The sequence below is a fragment of the Zonotrichia albicollis genome, chromosome Z, assembly GCF_047830755.1.
Source record: "Zonotrichia albicollis isolate bZonAlb1 chromosome Z, bZonAlb1.hap1, whole genome shotgun sequence".
Taxonomy (NCBI): Eukaryota; Metazoa; Chordata; class Aves; order Passeriformes; family Passerellidae; genus Zonotrichia; species Zonotrichia albicollis.
Window position 1 is genome coordinate 16,675,675 of NC_133860.1, and position 19,772 is coordinate 16,695,446.

The window sequence follows — 19,772 nt, forward strand, 5'->3', positions numbered from 1 at the left end:
ATTTAGGAATCTGGGAAGAACACAAGATTTAAGTACAGAGGAGCAGTCCCCAACCTTCCATCCATGCCTCCAGCAACTAGAGATCCAAACCTTCTGAGGCAGACACCCTCTTGCTGTGTTTTACAAATCTGAAGCTGAATATTTAAAAAATATTCAAACCATCAGATATTGAACAACACAAAGGCAAGTAACTTCTGAAGGAACGAATGGCGCATGCTTCTGTCTAGGGACCAAAAATCCCCAAATTCATTGGACACTTTGTAAATTCTTGGCAGATGAGCCTTCTCTTTAGAGTTCACTTCCCAGGTTCATCCACCAGCCAGCAATGCAATGACAGGTTCAATTTCAAACAACAGAAACATTACTAAAAGTGAACCACAATTAAAAATAAATCATGCAAAGTAAATACTATCATATTATCCTATTTTGCACTTGGACATGAATAGTGACGTTTTATAATAGCAGTGTCAACTGCACATGGCAAAATATGGATTGAGGTGGAGGAGTTAAAATCCCTGAAATGTCTCAGGACCGTTTAGGATAACACAACTCTCTGGCCAGTGTCTGAAGTTAAGGAACATTTTAGACAAACTACCCCTGAAAGAATTGCACTTTAAGGACATTAATGTAATCCTTTTTCTGCCTAGCAGCACAAGTCTTAATGAAGTTAAAACTTTAAGGCATGTTTCATGTTAAACAGGGCTTCACATAAGAAGACTGTAAAAGCAGAACTCCATTTAAATTGTATTATGTGATTTTTATTAATGAAACTTAACAAGTGGACTTTCAAGTAAGACTTAAAGTGATACTTCTCTTAAATTACAGTTTTCAAGTGTCACTAAACTCTTCTGCTGTGTTCTGCAGAAGCTGACTAGCTCAGACTCTATTTTCATGTCCAAAAATGCTGGAGCAGAACTTTAAAAACTTGAAAACAACTGCTCATGGGGAAATTTTTTCAGGACCACCATCTAGAAAAGATAACTTTAATTTTAACTATTTTTTCCCACCGATTTTTAAAATAAGCCAGGTTGGAAGCGACCTTAGGGTGGTGTTCCATTTCAAAACAGTGACAACTTATGACACTTTCCTTAAGAGCCTGGTCCAGCTGAGTTCTAAGTAGCTACAAGGATGAATATTTGAATACAAACCTTCATTCCAAGTGATTTTTTTTTCTGCCTGGTTCAGCCTTTAGGCAATTAGGTGCTAAAACACAAGTCCATCAGGTCTATTAATTATGAACATTAATAGAACTCTGAACATTCAGCAGTGGATTGTACTCACAGAGAAGTTAATGACACAATATCTCTGGCAAACCTAGATGCTCCTGCAAGTTTTTAGTATCTTCTAGACTTTTTTAAGAATTAGACAGACATTGTTCTGGGCCAGAAAAGGGACAGTGAAGCCTCAGCTGACAATAAAACACTCTGAATTACTCATTATGACATAAGCACCTGACAGCACTCCTTTAAGTCCCTCCAGAGCCCTGCAGAGTGAACAAGAAAATCCATTAACCACTTGTCAGAGGTGAGAAAGGTTAACTCCTGGACAGGGCTGAGTTGAGAGTCAGCTTCAAATCTAAGAGTGACTCTTAGACTGAGATCACAGTCTCACTTACCTGGTGCAGACCTTGAGAACCACCCATCCTGAAAGTCCAATACAATTACATTTGCGCTGATTAAAAATAGCCCAGCTTAGTTCCTGCTTTAATCCTCAGCCACACTGTCATCCCTTATCTACAGTACAGATATAATAGAATATATGTGAGAGAAAGAGAAGACACATGAATATCATCAAAAGCATGAGAGCAGCACAGAGCAGTGATTTCCAGAGCAATTGTGCAATAATAAATTGGACTATACATTCATATAAATTTAAAAATAAAATTTTGTGATGCTTTGATTTCATACTGGTCTCGAAATCATCTTCTAAGCTTTGCTATGAAAAATCCTCCCAGTCTTGCCAGGAGAAAAAAAGCCACCTGAATTTTATCTTTTCCATACATTTACCTTCCTCTGTGGTATGCAGTATTTGCACAGCCCAGCCCAGCTCAGGCTGCCCAGACCTGAGTGGGATGGATGAGAATAAAGGTAAAAAATGAGAGGTTTACACAGTACAGACTCTGCCCACCCCAGGCTGCAGAGAGGCCTGTCTGCACTCTGAGGCTGACACAGCAATTGCAAGGGGAACACAACCACATTCTGTGCTTTGGATCAGAAAAGCAATGATTTCATCTGCAGATCAAGCAAAAACAGAAGAGGTCCTGAAAGTCACCAATAACTTATTACATTTCTTTAAATTACATCCTTTCAACAAAAGAAATTACTAGAAGCAGAGAAGACAATGAAAAAAAACCCCTGCTGCTACACTTCTGAAGCGTTTATTGTACCCATATTTCTGTGATTTCCCCTCAACCTTCCAGCGATGCATTCTGAAAGCCAAGAGCTGTTGCCATCAGGGGTGAGAGCGGCTGACAGGCAGGCAAATCCAGCTGGCTCTGAGCTAGTGGCCACCACCACTGCCAGCTGCAGTGGCACTGCGATGGACATCAGGGCAGGCTCTCAGCTCAAGGCCAAGCAGAAGGGCTCTGGGAGGCTCATGCAGCTGTGTCCTCATGGTCACGAGCACCTCAACCATCCTGAGCCTCCCTGAGCACGACATTAATCTGGAAAGGAAACACTTCATGAAAAAGCCGTCACTGTCAACCAGGCAGAGCCTTGCTGGAATAGACACGAGCAAACCAAGTGACAGATAACTCCCAGTGTGTGCTGAAAGAGTCAATGGAATGCCAGGGAGCTTAATCCTAAAGCCACACATAATTAAATTTTGTCTAAATTGATTTTTATATTTAAGTGCTGCCAAGCCATAGCCTTATTAGAAATTACCAGAATAGAAAGCATGATATGTAGAAGAATTCAAAGTATTTTGATAGTCAAAAGAATGCTTAGATGCCCACTCAAGTTCGCACACAAACACTACACCAACATCAGCATGCTAAGTGTCCCACATTTATTTGTTTTTCCCTTCATCCCCCAAAAAAGGCACCCTCGCACATAGAAAAGAAGACAGTGAAGAAATAACAAAATTTTTCGGAGTATTAAGATGTGTGAGAGTGTTATAAACATTGACTCAAAGTAAGTCAGAGATGACAGGCATGTAGGAAGTAAACACCAGCATCATGAGACTCATTCTGGGGAACAGCCTTTTTGCTCAGGTGTAAGTGTAAAAATATAAGACCAAAACAAATCACCAAACCAATATTATATCTGAGCCATTGAAAGGTTTAACTGATTTATTTTAACAGAAAAGAGTGTGAGGGGAAGACAAGAAGGGAAAATAAGAAGTAGATAAAACCTTCAAGTGAATCCACCTGCCTTCCCTTGTCGGAAAACAAGTCCACAAGCTCTTTAGATTAGAAACATACTTTTATTTTTTGTCTGCACCATACAAAAAAAAGGCCCAGAAGACCTATGAAGTTTCATAGAGCTGCTGCATTACAAATAAATAACAATAACCCGCTTAATCTCTTCTTAATGCAGCCCTGAAGGGAATGCAAGTGAGACTATCAACTAGCAGCATTTATTCAGAACTTCAACTATGGTTCAGCGCCAGAAATTCCTATCCCTCCTCCAAAATGTCTGTTGGCTTTGACAGAGCAAATAAACTTCAAGGACTTGGATCATAAACTGTTAAAGAAGTTTTGTTACAAGAGGAGGGGAAAGAAGAGCATGTAACTGCGTAAGCATGGCAAGAGACTTTGCATCAGATCCAACAAAAGCAGTGGAAGTGGGTGGAAAACAATCGAAGAGAAAAACAAAACCATGATTGCAACATAGGCTGGAGGCCTCGAGAGCTCCTGTTCCCTGTGCTGCTGCCTTGCTGAAGCTCAGAGGTGGCAGGGACTGTGGTAAATGCCATCCCCTTTCCAGCTTCTCCCCCACATCCCGTGCAGAGAAGGGCTGGGTGGGGTGGGATTGCCTGGTCCCAAGGACATGCTCCTTGTCAGGCTGTAGAAGAATGTGACAGATGCAAACGGGCTTTGAGAGAGAGAGTAAAAATGTCACACCAAAACCACACTTACAGCAACCAGTTTTTCAGGAGACACATTCACTCCTTTCACATCTTCCTCTTCCGGCTCTTCATTTTCCTTATTGTCAGTGCAAGAGACAGAGTCTTGGACTGAGCAAGTGCTAAGCAAGTCTGGCAAACTGGTAGATGGATACTTCAGAAGATCCCCTTCAGAAGATTCCTACCCAAGAGACAACACAATATATTACATCACATGCAGAAAAACACCAGTGCCACAGTAAAGCTGCCCCATCTCACCTGCCCAGTGTGAGCTCCCTGGTAATCCTCCCTGTGTTACACACTTCCACATGCTCAAACTTTTAATGGTCTGGTTATAAACAGCAGGCTTGGTTTTAAAGTTTATATATAATAAATGTAGGCCAATTCATGCTTAGAATATTTAGATTTCATAAAGAAGAATTTAAAATAAATGCTTCTTTGGCAGCCTGTTCCTCCCCACTTTGGATTTAATAAATGTCACTGAGAGTGAACTGAGAGTTGACAGACCTCATTACTCACGCCATTGAAACCCAAATCACACCCTGTGCTCCTGTTCCCTCCCTACGGACGTTCCCTTTACATGTTTATCTACCTAGAGACAAAAGAATAATACACTGACAATGCTACTTAGGACAATACAATGAAAACTAACCCACCAATCCTCTACCAACTCATTCCCAATGCTCAAGCATCTGCTTCCAGTCTTTGCCATGTTTTCTGGTAGGCACACATGTGCCTCAGCCAAAAGCAGTGGCCAGACAGGCTCAATGCTTTCAGAACAAATTCTGTGTTACTGATCACCAGACCAAAAGGCAAAGCTACATTCCTATACCAACAAATAATGAATGCCCAGAGGGAGCTACTAGGGAACACTTCACCTACCTACACCTTTTCTGGGGCTGCCAGAAATACAGGACAGGCTGTATTCCCTACTGCTTGCCTTTCCAAGTCCCTCTTCCAAGGATATGAAAACTGTCCAAATGTACAGAGCCCAGGACAGGCAGATTCACAGTCTGATCAGGAAACTGAAGTTTTATGCCCTAAGTTTTTGCATGATGATTATTTTGATGAGGTCACCATAGGAACAAGCACTTAATTTTAAGGAGAAATAAATGCAGTCTACTGCGGCGTGCTTTGGCAGAATCCAGCTGTCTAAAGGAAACACAAAATGTACCTACTTCAGGACAAAGTGTGGTGTTTCCAGAATAAACACTTGTGGGGTTAATTCTAGACTGTGACTCTGAAGAAGGTCTGCAATGAACTTCAAAGTCTAACAGAAATGTTAGAGAAGTCACAGGCTCTTCACTTTGGATATGGTGGAATAGAGACTTTTCTTGAAAAACACGTGCATGCAGCATCCAGGGAAGCCTTAAGAGCATTCAAGTCACAGAAACCTGCTTTGGGGTGGCTGGGGAAATCTGAAGGTGAAGCTAAGAGCAATATTTAAAATTCTGACACAGTGGCTTGCTGACACCCTGGAAATGCAGGTATATGAGTGCTCTATTTGGGCCAAGATGTTCCTGTCACCACCTCAAAAGCCCTGGTGATCCCCCACGTTGCAGTCAGGTCCTAATTTGAGATCCCTGGGTGCTTTTGGGGGTTGGTTGGCCATGCACCAAACACCTGCAGCAACCCAGGTCCAGGGGCAGCAGGATATGCTCCATGGAGAAGAGCAAATGGAGGTGAGCAGGATGTTCTTAAACAAAGAGGCAAAATATTATGTAATATCCCATCAACCTCTTCTGTGATCAAGGCAGAATGAAGAGTCCAACTGAGAAATAAGTTCCACTCTCATTTCCCTGAAGTTTCATGTTCCTTTATCTGTAAGAGCTCCATTCCATGCTATTAACAAGGACAAAATAAGGAACTCAAGCCAAGAGATAATTTTCAAGAAATCTCAAGCACACAGATAGGACAGAGATGAGAGGTACACAGGCTGTGCAGGCAGGAAGCAGAAGAGGCTCAGAACAGCCCGCTCTACTCAGCATGTAATATTAAGAAAATGGATTTGGCCGAAACTTAGGTAACGTGTGCAAGAATAAATGCTCATCTGCACACTGAGTGACAGTGACAGTACAAGCAAATCATTAATTTGGTCTATACTGTGCTGATTTGCCACAGATTCATGGCAGCTACTGATATATTTCCCCTCGCTGCGCATTAAATTTAGAGCAGCAGAAGTGCACACGTGATTCCCTATGGAAAATACGCCCTTTTCACGCAGCACTTGCTCACACACTTGCAGATGTACGTTAGTGAGCCCACCCAGGAGATGTCTGTACCTTGCTGGAGACCACCAGCTGCACCAGGCCAGCGGCTGAGCGGAGGAGGGCCACGGCGTCCTGGTGGGAGAGCCCCACCAGCGACTGCCCATTGATCATGAGGAGCTCATCGCCGGCCATCAGCCTGCCATCCCTGCAGAAACACAGTGGGAACACGGAGATGCAGGTGGTCCTACCACAGTGCCCGGCTCCACTGGAACGTGGTGGGATGCGGAGGCACGGACAACGTACGATCTCACTATGCTGAGCTTGCAGTGATCAGCACAGTATTACTTTCTAGAAAAAGGGGCTCAAGAAAGGTGCCCACCTGAAATCATTGTTATAACCAGGGGAATTTCACCCTCTTTGCAGGGCTGAGACTCCACAAGTCCTCTGTGTGCCCCACTGGATTAGGTAAGGGAACAGTAGCAAGCCCCATCTCCACCCCATAAGGAACAGCAGGGAAGTCAGTAAGGACCCTGGGGTTGCACAACTGATCCCATGGGAAAGGCACATCTTCCGAAAATGGACTTGGGGGAAAAGCCCAACAAGCCATCAGGCTCCTTGGTTTTCCCTCCACCAGCAAGGAAGTGTTTGACCTGTCTACAGTTTGGACAAAACCTTCTAGAAGACGCTTCAGTGATCAAACAAAAATAAATTTTTAGTCTGACAATGCCATATTCTCACCCTCACACCACAGGAGGGCAAAACCCCGAACTCCTCTCATGAACCCAGATAACAGTGATGGTTATCCCATCCCACCCACCACCATGAAGGCATCACTGTCACCTCACCTGTGTGCAGAGCCACCTTCCTCCACGTGGGTGACGATGATGCTGTGAGGGGACCGCTTTGACCCTCTGCCTCCCGTGATCTGGATTCCCAGCCCGTCCGTCCCCTTCAGGATGTGCATCTTCCATATGCGGCAACCTTCTCGCTGAGAGAAAACGTGCAGAAAGTCCTTCAATTTTGATTTGGAACACCAGGAGAGGGCTGGAGGGTATGGGAGGGAGCTATTTAGCACCTTGCTGCCCATCACCACACACCTGTATAGCCCAAGCTATACTGGTGTTTCTGCTGAGCTTTGCTATGTTAGCTGTGGTCCAAGCGAAGGAGGCAGAAAGGAGGAGGCAGCACAGAGCAGGGTCAGCACGTAGAAGTTTCCTTGCAGGGGTGTTTGCAGCTTTTCTGAGCCACGCAAGGCTCTCAATGCCCTGGTCCTTCCCGGAGCAACCAGTGGCCTCAAATCCCTTCGCCAAAACTCAAGGATGAGCCATGCAGGGCTGCAGAGGACCAAGATGTGGTTCAAGGGGGACCTTGAACATCAGGTGGTGCAGCTGCTGTTGCAGCAGGGACCAGACTTGCATCACACAGCAGTGCTTCCCTCTCCAGAAGGGTTTGCAGGATTTGAGACACAGGAAAAAAACCACCAACTTCAAATTATCAGCTGCCAATCAAGTATGTCTTACTGGGCAGCTGTGGCACAGATTGTAAATAATAAATTTACCCACTGTGGAGAATAATTTTCAGTATAAGCAAGGTAATAAGCAATGTTCAGGACATCTTTATTGGTTTTGCTTATTTTTAATTGCTGTAAAGATTTACCCAAAAAGCAGTTTACAAACTTCGGAGCAATATGAAATGCAAAACAGAAACTAGCTCCCATGAGTCCTACTGGCAGGACTGGGCACAAGGAAACACAAGTGTGACAGTATCAGCAGAGCAAAAAAGGAAAGAGAAAAACAAGCAAGCAAGATAAGTAAGGCAGTTGCCAGGATGCTGTCAGAGAGGGGAAGAACCAAGACTACAGGATTATGAAAAACCCTTGGAAGTTTTCAAGCTTGTAAGACAGCAAAATGCACAATTTGGAGGCAATTTTTAAGCCATGTGTTGTAGTCACCAGGCACCAGGTCAGCTATTTCTGACTGGGTGTGTTATGCACACAAGTAACATTCTCACACTACCCAAACGCCCAAGTAGCAAAGATGATTAAAATTTCATAGCAAACTGTGAAGAGCATGCACAAATTGCTTCTTGTTTCTGAGAAGGAGAACTGCTAAATATATCAGCAAACCCAAGGGCTGTGGCAGCAACCTGCAGATTTTAGGCCACTGTTGTTTATCAGAGTATTAAGTGAAAAAAATGTGGATTTTTTTCACTTGATCCCTAAAACTTTTACAATATTACTTCTCCAGAAAAAAAGAACAAAGAGGTCAGTAGCTACAACGATATCTTAAGAATAAAGTGAAAAATAACAATAATTAATTATTATCAACACCAACATTACTAATGTTAACATGAATATTAATAATAACAACATCTATGATATTAATGAATCCTAGCCCTTAGACCACAGGTAGGAGAAACAGAAAAACTAAACCAGGTTCTCTAAGAGGTGACCCAAAGTTTGAGCCTGAAAACATACACCTGTGGGTAATTTGTTAACTTGAATGCCTTGCAGATGGGCAATATCCCAGCAGGCTTAACTGGGATCTTCAATGCCTTTGTAAAAGGCCAGTCTCCAGCTGAATAACAGGACATGTCAGGACAGAGGATGCTTTAAAATAAATTAAAGTGACACATGAGACGCTGTGTTAAATGCAGGGGCAAGAGTCAACTATATTTATCTAGCTAAAAAACAGAACTGAACTACAGCATGAAAATGCTCCAAAGAAGTTTTATTGCTGTGAAGTACCTTGCACACATAATGAAGACAGTACAGAAGAGAAATACAATCTCTCTACCTCCCCCAACCAAGCCCAGGCTGAAAAGATGACCATCATTCTCATAAGATGCCACTTGGAATGCCCCTTTGTTAAACCCAATTTGGAAGCAGACTTTCCAATAAAATTTAACAATACAATCATAAAATTGCCTTTAATGACTTGGAAAAGGTTTTTAGAACATAAGTTACACCAAGGCCCACAATGTGCCTGGCTTGGACTCCTTAGTGCTCTTCTCTACCACATATTTTATTGCAAAAATTCCCAAATTTATTCTTAACTGACCAACTCTCAAATATTCATATACATAGCACTTAATAATAGCAAATGGCAAGACTACCGCTCTTGATGGAAGTACCAATCTCATTCCTTTTGAATGCCCACTAAAATAAAAAGCTGTTGCAAAGTAATCAAAAGCACTTGCAAAGTAAAGCACTGCTCAGTGCAAACATGGGCAGAAAAACACATCCACAAAGACAACAAAACCATCTGGCACATGCCCAAACATGAATTTCTTTCAGTCATTTTCAAATGCCACTGCCACCAAGTCCCGTGTAAGAAAATGCTGTCCCTTCAGTCCTCGGTCAGCTGCAGGGATTTCACGGGGAATAAACAACTCAGCGTCGTCAGCTGGAGATCAGAACCCCTCACTGTTCTTTCCCCTTCCTTCATAAAATATTCATAGTTCTTCACTTAACCATGCACTGAAAGCAAACGCCCCCCACCAACACACACGTACCTCTGAGGGATGTCACTCCCAGGTTTTGAAGGCTATGTATGAAGAGCAGACTGCCAGCCTTGCCTTGAGGCCTCTGGAGAAAGGGGGTGTCCAGCAGAGCCCCCTTTCCCTCCTCATGAAGCTGCTGTGTTCTCTGTACAAAGCAGCATGGGATACTTCACAGCTGGCTAAAAATGGTGCTGCTTTGAACGTGCATCTTAAGCAGGTCCATCACATGAAAGCCTTAAAAGTAAAGCTCTGTGCCAATTCTAAGGATTTATAAATGCATTTAAATTTTACTTAAAGCTGGTTTTGTTGAGGACTCCCAGGTTAAACTACACAAAGCTTAAATGCTTTAAAAAAGAAGAAAAAAAAAAGTAGTAATGAATGTGTTTATTTTTGAAAATGATGAAGTATCCTATTTTCAAGCTTTCCTTCATGAACAAAAAGGCTTCCAGCTCACTTAGTGTTTAAATGAAAGCTAGGATTCTGGTGCATTCACTCCACTCCAGAGACTTGCAATACCCAAAGGAAACTCCAAGTGCAGTTGGTTTTGGCATTTTGTAGGTCTGATGTCACTGCCCTTGGAGCCTGCTTAATCCCTGCCCAGAGGATGAGTTTAAATGCTGACCGCTCTTTGATCGCCTGCACAATTCCAGTTGCTGCTCAGCTGCTGTCAGTTCCACATTTCTATTAACATCTGAATTTTCCCATCCTCTCAGAATAATTCTCAGAGCTTCACTTTTAAATTACTCAGAATAACATCCCCCCAGCTTTGTTCACCAGAGACACAGGAAATCCGTACATGTGACCTCACAGCTCTTGGTGCAAAAGCGCTTGAAGCACAAAGCACACAAGCGCTGATGCCAGCTCAGTTTCAAACTCCAGAAATCCTCATCAAGGACAGAGAGCGGGGCACTACCAGCCCCTACCACAGCCAGGGATCAAGTGATATCCAGCCTTGCTTACTCCTTAGGAGAGGCAACTATATTCCTTAGCCAAAGCAGGTCACAAGCACCCTGTGCAGCACTTGAGGACAGGCTCATGACTTAACAGGATGTTACCATCTGCTATGCAACAGTTGGCTTTTGCTACTGTGTATATGCTTTTCCAAATTATTATAAATTGTAACTACTTCTGTAGATAAAGTGCAATCGTAATTGCTATTGTGAACAGTGTAACTAAAACTGCGCCTAAAGCCAGGCTATCACAAGATGTAAACCTGCTTGCAAAGGATGTATCACAAGATACAAGGGCTTTTGAAAAATGTATAACCAAGACAGCAAGGCAGAGAACAAAATACCATAAAGGAAGTCTAAAGTGGCATCAGAAGACCACCCTGGACTGTCCCCCTGATGGACCCTTGGAGACTGTAGCTGTGGACTTATACAATGCTGTGGCAACCGAAGGCGGAGTTGTAGTAAACTGGCTCCAAAAACGTGCAAAGTCACTTGAGAAAGTCATGCAATGCAAAAGTATAAAGGATTGCTGGCTAAAAAAACTGAGTGAACCTCTGGCTGCTGCCATGCACTCAGAGCTGCTACTTTTGCTTTATTGATCTGTCTCTTATTATCTCTTATTAAACTCTTCAAATTTTGTGGAGTGGGCTTTGTTTTTCACCATGACATGAATACTTGTATAAGACAATCCAAAGAATGCCATGCAATCCACCTGAGATTTGGCGAAGATGGACATTCAGAAAGACACACTTGCTTTGAGAGTTTCAAAGCAATAGGAAGCAAAAAATTGTCAGGGACTTGAATAAACCTTAACTCTGTCCAGATGCACCCCATGGACTTTGCCTGTAATCCCAGGCAGCAGCAGCCTTGCCTACATGGATTCCTCCCAACAAAGGATTTCATGGACATGATGAACCAACATTTGTCAAAGTCAGTCTCAGAGGATGAGATGAGATTGGGTCATCTCTTGAAATCCCTTCCAGACTTGCATTTTTTTACTTCCCTCACACAGCAAGCAGAAACACAAATGGTCAAGTCAGGCAGCAGCTGGACTAATGGCTAATTTCTATTCTCCACAGTTACATCACTCTTAGTGACTCAACTTTCCTCCCAACTTGGCTCTATCAAGCAGGCAGTCCTTTGGACCATAACATCATGCCTCCTCCCGCTTGAATCTGATCAACTTCAAAGTGCCTAGGTTACAAATAATTAAAATGCTTTAAAAGACAGTATGAATATTCTACTTGGATTAATTGCGAAGTGGTGGGCCCACAGGGGAAGGGTCATCTTATGTAACCGACCACAAGTGAGAATAGAGAATACAACTGGCAGCTTCCAGTGGGTCCCCACAGGCCGTTTTTTTCTCCACCATGAAGCCATTGTACATCAGGCAGCCTCTGCTGAGAGCGAGCCTACATCTGGAATAAACTAAGAGAGCTGCAGATCAGAAAGGGAGCGTGCTGCCAGCGCGACGTGGGGAAGCTCGCCTTCCGCCTGCTCCGAGTGCACACCATCAAACACTCCATTTCATAAGCACATCATTAATAAAACAAAAAGGAACGTTTTTCCTCCGAGTGTTGAGGAAAATAAATAAATAAATGAGCAAAAGACACTGGAGCCATTCTTTCCCCCACTTCCCATTCACTAGCTAATTGCAGGGGATTTAAAAGGGGTTTGACTTATTTTGACGGTGCTGTGTTCAAGAAGCTGCAAATCTGTATATACAAAAGAAAAAAAATTGCTTTGAAATCTTTCATAAAAGAAAAGCTTGGCAGGAGCAAGGTGTAAACAAATGGAAAACAGAAACACCGTAAGTAGTTAAAAAGCCAGACAGTAAAATGGAAAATGTAAAATAGTTGTCTATGAAAAAACACTTTCTGTCACAGCAGCAATTCAGACGAAGCTGATGCAAATATGTAACAATTTTAAAACAAAAACAGAGATAAGCCCTGATAAGACTATCAATAACCATGCAAAGTCTGTATGCACACACCAACTGACTGACACGGACCTGAATACAGCCCATGGGATGACTCCCGCCCTCAATTCAACATGTATTTTTACTGTCTGTCTGCAGGGACCAGTTCCCACTTACAAACTTCTCAGGGTCTCCCATCAGGAGCAGCAGAAGCAAGCATCTTCCTCACCAGCCACCAAGCTGCTCTGGAAATGTGACACTGAACAGAAAGTTGCAAGTTCCATGCATTATAAAAATTTACTTTGAGAAGCTTCACAGCAGCTGGCAACCAGCATGCTGATCACAAGAGCTGAAAACCAGCACAAAATGCCCCGAAGAGAAATGCATTACATTAGACCTGTAGTGCAAGAAACCCCTCTCTACAGGAACAGGGAGAACATTGGGATGGTCCCAGCACACACCACTGCCCAGCATCCTTCACTGATGTGAGATCAATTAAAAGCACTACTCCCAGCTCCCTGCCCCACCTTGGATCACATCATGCCTCCTCCCTCTATTCCTCAATCCCCAGCAGGCAGGTGGGACAGACAGATGGGTAGCTGGGGAATTAACTGGCACCATCACATACCAGGTGAGCAGCTTGAACGCATCAGTCTTAAGATACAGTCAAAAGCCATCACTCTTCACATCTCAGATATTAATGTGAATGACTCAGCACCAGAAAATCACACCAAAATCTGATTTTTGCAAATTCATAACAAAACAATTATTTCATTAGTGGATAATGAGTGTATTTTTTATCTGATCTTAGCCATTTTATTTTTAAGGCTGATCTGAAAGCAGGACCCCTGTTGTCATCTACTACCTTGGGTTTTGTTTTCTTTGTTGCACACGCACGCTAAACAACTCCAAGATAAATCAAAACCAGGGGAGGGAAATAATCTTAAATTTCTTTATCAATAAATTATTCCAAGACAGGAGTTCTTTGTCCATCCTTACCGCCTATGAAAGTTTCTTAATGCTGAACCACTGAAGCCTTTGGTTTCTGTCCCTGGGTGATGCAAGCCATACAGTGTGTCTCCTACACTACTTAAAAGAGGGGGGGAAATCCCCAAACCCAACAGGAATCACACAGTATTGACAATATAAATTCTCCATGTCCTCAAAGCCAGAAGCACAGACACAACTCTGTGTCTGTTCAAGTGTTCATTTCTGATCTCACAAGTCCCCTTGTTTGGACAAACAGCCGCCAGACGTTTGGCATCTTTTCACAAAAATGTGAGTACTTTCCCCATGAAAAGAGAAGTGTCCTACGGGATGAAGCCTGGGGAACAGTAAAAAGCAAAAACATACCCTCCCCCAAACACAAACACATAATTAAAATACACAAAACAGGCAGCACAGCAGAGTGGATGAAAATTTCACGACTTTAAGCAAGACTGTTGCCCAGGGATCCATCTCCCAAGACAGACTGCTTGTTGACATCATTTCCTTGGCAAAGGCTTTCAACATTTTATCAGCCAGTGCAAGCACCTGAACTATACCATCACCCCTCACAAAAACCTGCTGGAATCGTTTGTCATCCTGAACCATCACCATCTGGATTGCACCCCTCTGAACTGCTCCACTCTTGCCATCAGCTGAATCGTTATTGAGAGATCAGACAAAGGATTTTCTCCTCCGTCTCTGACCCTAGGGGGTTTCTGCCTGGCAATTGCCCCTGAGGAGGCTCAGGCTTTTACAGGTGTTTGTACCCTACTGGGTACTGAGCACCCAGTCTCATGCTCTTGGTGGGCTTTTGGGAATGGCTGGTTGCTTAGTCTGAAGTTTCTCAGAAAACACCCTTGCAGCCTGCAGCAGATTAAAGCCCAGCCTAGAGTAGGTCACCACACACTGATGTCAGCTAAAGAGGGGTGTCTCACGGGGACTGGTATTACATCTGTCCACAGCAGGAATCTTTAGGATTTGCTCAGTGCTTTCAGCACTCTGCCTCAAAAATTAAGTGTATGTAGCTTTGTAATTCCAACAAATGCCTGAAACATTGCAGCACCTAAGCAGACAACAAACTCTATTTTTAGGCATGTCCACTTGGTTTCAACTATTCACACTTAATGATTAAAACATAAAATGGTGTGAACTTGAATTTCAGCTAAAGCTAGTCATTTGCATTTCAGTTGTGGGTTTGCTGCCTCTTTAACATGGCACACAAAATACTAAGAGAAAAGGCCCAAACAGCCACTTTCCCTGTGGGTGGGAAATTCCTTCATAGGAGGGTTTTCACCTATGGTTTATGATAGCTGAGTATGGCTGAGCCCTCCTGCAACAGAACCTTGAACATTCCCGTGCTGCCTTTGGGGATAGCTCATTTCCAAGAGTGAAGACCTCGTTTCAAGGTGACACAGTAAAACCAAGACATTGTAACTTATCCATTACCAGACCATCTCTACATCCAAGCACCCTTGGAAAATTCAGTACAAAAACAAGATAAAAGGACAGGTCACTATTCAAAATTAAAGTCTACAGCACCACAGCTGCAGCTATCACTTAAATCACAGCAAAGGCAAGCAGAATCTTAAGTCAGTTGAAAAAATTTGGCAGCAAGCGACTTAACCCCAGAAAATCGGGATGCTTGTTGTTTTATGGCAAGGTGGAACATAACTGGCAGCAAAAAATATTAACTGTAATTTCACTGCTGGTTACATCAAAGCACTTCCTAAAACCCCAAGCAAAAACAAGGCCAAGTTTTGTCAGTGCTGTACAGCTGCAATTAAAAGACAGCCCTTGTCCCTAAGAGAGTTTACAACCCAAAACAGACAACAAAGAGGAAAGACATGCTTATCACAGTGCACATTAAAACTTCAAGACAGCAGATAGCCCCAGGATCCATGTTAATGAAACTTGGAAGAAAACACAACAGATAAAAAGATGTTAAGAACTGAATCAGATTCTGAGGAAGGCCTTTACATGACTAAAAGTATCTACATTAACACCTAAACCCAGCGTTATTTATGTCTAAACCGTGCATCACAAGAATCCCATAAAAGCCTTGATGAAACTGTAATTACTGCTTAGGCTGCCAAAAAAAATAGATGTAAAGCAACTTAGCTTCAGTAGCTTCACTGGACTACCTTGCTCACAGCAAGTTATACAGTTTGGTACAGCAAAAGGGTGAGAATTTTTTTTTTTCCCATCAAGTTTAACAAAATAGTAAAATGCTTAAAGCCATTGCATTATCTCAAGCCTCATGTTTTGATTCCTGTAATGTGCTATTAGCCTTCCTCTTCTGCTTGGCAAGATAAGGAACATTTTCCACTAACCAAAAGTCAAGGTAATGCTGGCATTTACCAACACTAATTGGCAAGTAGTGCTGTAGAATGGCTGTCAGCCTTCCCTAACTGCAAAGTAAAATGCAATTCAAAAGCATTCATCCCTACCCAAGATGAGCCACGTCAGTAAGAAAGCAATAATGGGCCCGAAGAATGAAAAGAGCTGCTGATAAAATGTACCATGCAGTGCAAAAGCAAGTCCTGGCTGGTTCTCTACATACAGACACGTCTGTGTGCACCTGTATACAGGCTCACACGTCTGGAGAGGGTTGTGGTCCATGCAAGCTGGGCTCAGTCAGGCTGTAAGAGCAAAGCTGGCTAGGCAGGCACACTGCTCTGGGGACTGAGAGCACAGCAATGGGGTTAACAGCATGGAGCCAAGATCCTCAACTACTGCCAAAACCCAGACCTGCCCAAAAACCCCTAGGAGGCAAAGCATTACATTCCTTTGCCTTCCCCTTTCTTTCCTTTTGTAATAGATGGCACGTTGACTTCAGAAAAGCATGGTGCACAGTTTGCAGAACCATCAGATGCTAATCTGTTTCCATCCTGGAAAGGCATCCCACCACAACCCCACCCCACAGCACTACCACCACCCAGGACACCCTGAACTCCTCCCGTGCCACGTATCTTTGGCACTGGAGAAATGCTGAAATGCACAGCCCCAGCTCCTCTCACCTGCCTCCCTTAAATATTAAAACATTTTCATGCTGCCTAATGTTCTTTTCACAGTTTCCACTAGTCACTGATAAATTTGGATCTGGATTTCAAGACCTTAATAATTTGGATGCTTATAAAGAAGAGAATTCAAGGCCGCTCTGGGGGTGTCTTGTTTTTGCTCTTAACAGTTGGGTTTTTCAGGGTTTTCAGAACATCCTGCTGAGGACGGAGGAAGCCAAGGTGGCTAGTCTGTTCTGGTATAACTTATCTTTGTCCAAGCTTCCTCTGGCTTCATCAGTGAAAGCCAAACCTGGCCAAACCTGAAAGCCAAACTTCTCATCATGCCAGCAAAACCTGGATCAGTTTAAGTCCCCTCTGACAACCAGACTCCAGCCCCTCACACTCCTAATCTGGTCTTTGCAAACCCCAGTCCTACTTCTGATCCCTGCCCATGCCAGCTGTATCTGGCCATCTCTGGGCACTCCTTAGGGGCTGAACAACAACAGAAAGCAGTCCACAGATCTTCTAAAAAGACTAGGACAGAGAAACTGAGAACAAAACTGAGCGATTCTGTCCTACCACTCAAGACAGTGAAACCACAGGACTGGTATGTTGAGTGGAAAGTTCAGTTTCCTTTTCTTTATGATTTTTAGTGGGCCCCAGAAGCCCCTTCCCATGCTTCTCTTCCATCTATGCCTGTATAATCACCCTGCAAAACTACACCCTGTCTCAGGCCACTGAATAGAAGAAATAAACTTTGATATCTGTGTTTAAGCTTCCAATCTTTACAGGATATGATGGGCCATTACTCCAGCTCAGAGGCTGCCTAATCTTAAATCACTGCCCTTGAATACCACTGCTGCCAGCCTGGGTCCTCTCCAAGGTCAGGTCTGCTTTCCAGATCTTAGAGATCTTCCTGTCAGGCAGATACACAGCTTTGCTGCTTTGAATCCCCACATTTTAAAAAGTCATTTAGGTTCATCCTAAAAACATTGCAGCATAACTTAACCACCTGTAAACATTAAATGCTGCCTGCTAATTGACAGGTACAATATTTACTGAGGGTTACATACCAGCAGACAGCCTAGCAGATTTGTTTATACACAGTGATAGCAATGCCAAGTGCAAGGAGAGACAGATCAAGATCTGAGAGATGAAAGCAAGCCTGAAGAAGGGCATTGGCACATACACACAAACCAGTAACACAGGAATCTCCTGGCAGGTTCACTCGACAAACAGTATTCATCTCGCTTGTCGCCTCATGATCCAGCATTGCTGTTATGAGCAGCATGCACAGAGAAAATGGGAGACAAAATGGCAGAACAACCCCTTCCTTGTGGGAGAAGCACCCTGAAAGCAAAAGGCACTGAAATGGAGCGTAGATGCCTCAAAAGCTCTCCCAGCACAACATTCCCTAGGAACTGGCCATGAGCTGGCCACTGGGATCAGCACAGCAGTGGCTGAAGACATGCAGATCAACCCAACCTCTTCTCCCCTATTTTGGTCACAACTTCAAACTAATTTCCTACAGAGAAGAAAAAAAAAGGAATTTTCCTGGACTCCACAATTCAGTTTCAGTAAAGCTCCAATCTGCATCCTGGGGTGGGAAAAGAGCAGAGGAGAGGGGGACCAGGGAGGTCTTTCCACATCCATGCTGGTCCCTGAGTGACTTCTCAAAGCCTTTCCTCCCACCTGCAGCCATCTAGTCTGCCGCAGGCTAGGGCTCCCCCGAAAGCAAATATAGTGCTCCCCAGGGGCACAGGGCTGACAGCTGTGGATATTCAATTAGCCAACATGTGGAGGAGATGGTGAGCACGGGGCAGGCAGCAGGGAGGGAGCTGCTTTCCCCATGGAGAGGGTGCCCTGCCAATGCACCCTGTCCCTGCTCGGGAGGAGATAACTCATCCTGAGGCTACGGGAGGTTTGGCTTGCGCTTTGAAGCCTGGAAGGAGGCTGCAACTTCTGACAGGACATCCTGGATGCTGTTTTCAAAAGGCTCCTGACACAACTGGATCTCACATGCCTGAGTGCCAGGTCAAGCTTTGAAAATGGAGCTGGAAGTGAGATCTGAGGCTCCCAAGTGTATTCATTCCTCACCTTTTTTCTTTATTTTAACAGGAAACAAATTTTGAAAATTTTATTCACCACTGCCCCTATTCAATACTTAAGAAACTTAATTAGGCCACTCATTACCCTGATAGCAGCTACCCCACAGATGCTGTAAGTGATGGGCCTTTGTAAGCCCCCCTTGTCATTAAAAAGCAAAGGATGAGCTGGGCGTGCTATTCAGGCTCCAGATATTCACATTTCTCCTCATTCAAATGTCAGGAAAATGTAATTAGTACTGACACAGACGGAGGTCATATTTCCAAGCAAAATATTAGGGGGGAAGGAAACAAAAAAAAATAGAGAAGCAATTTTACTAAATGACACTAGACCACAACTGAAGAGATCACAGCTCTTGAATTTTTCCAGTGCCCAGCTATGTTTTTACATTTCACGAAGCCATCCTTTGCATTAAAAATGTATTTATTGCTCACATTGATACATATATGTTCTGAATTTAACAATTTACTCCTCAGACCAAAATGATTCAAAACATAAAGGTAGCACTAGCACGAGATGGCTGTGGATCAAGAGTTTCTCTTTTTTTACACATATATTTTTGGCTTTTCACTTCAAAAAAAAGTCTGATCAATTTCATTTACAACATGTGTTTAGATATCTTCAGAACAGATTCAAGAAGCCTTCATATGGACCAGAACTTTCAAAACATCGAATGATTCATTTATTTATTTTTAAGCTTTTAATGTTTTCTTTCAGAATGATTGCAGTTATGAGGCTTGCAAGAACACACACACAAGAACCCTACCCTTTCTGCGGCACCATAGAATCCAACATGTCTCACTGATGCAAAGAGAAAGTTTTTGCAATTATGCTTCTTTTAAAACCAGAGGTTTTTTTAATTGCTTTTAGCTCCTACAAAGTACTTTAAATTAAATAACTGTAACTTTTCAACCATGATCACCACTACCCTGGAGTAGTGCTGAGGAGCACTAATTGAGAGGGCACGTTTAATTCCCTGCTTTTCTCAACAGAATTTAGTGATGAGATGTCCACTCACAGTGCTTTGTTACCAGCT

The 19,772-nt window shown here is 43.2% G+C and overlaps 1 protein-coding gene across 4 annotated transcripts in view; it reads right to left on the reverse strand.

The window, feature by feature from the left end:
• The window catches only part of PDZD2 (PDZ domain containing 2), a 201,117-nt gene that overhangs the window by 47,759 nt on the left and 133,586 nt on the right, over positions 1-19,772 (reverse strand). For 3 of the 4 annotated variants that reach the window (XM_026794602.2, XM_005488779.4, XM_026794598.2), the window contains 3 exons: positions 7,121-7,263; positions 6,348-6,480; positions 4,079-4,246 (listed from right to left, as the gene is read on the reverse strand). The exons of the other annotated variant lie outside the window; for it this stretch is intronic. In XM_026794602.2, coding sequence (XP_026650403.2) covers positions 4,079-4,246; positions 6,348-6,480; positions 7,121-7,263 — 444 coding nt within the window. The remainder of the gene's footprint in view (positions 1-4,078; positions 4,247-6,347; positions 6,481-7,120; positions 7,264-19,772) is intronic. 4 annotated transcript variants of the gene reach the window in all.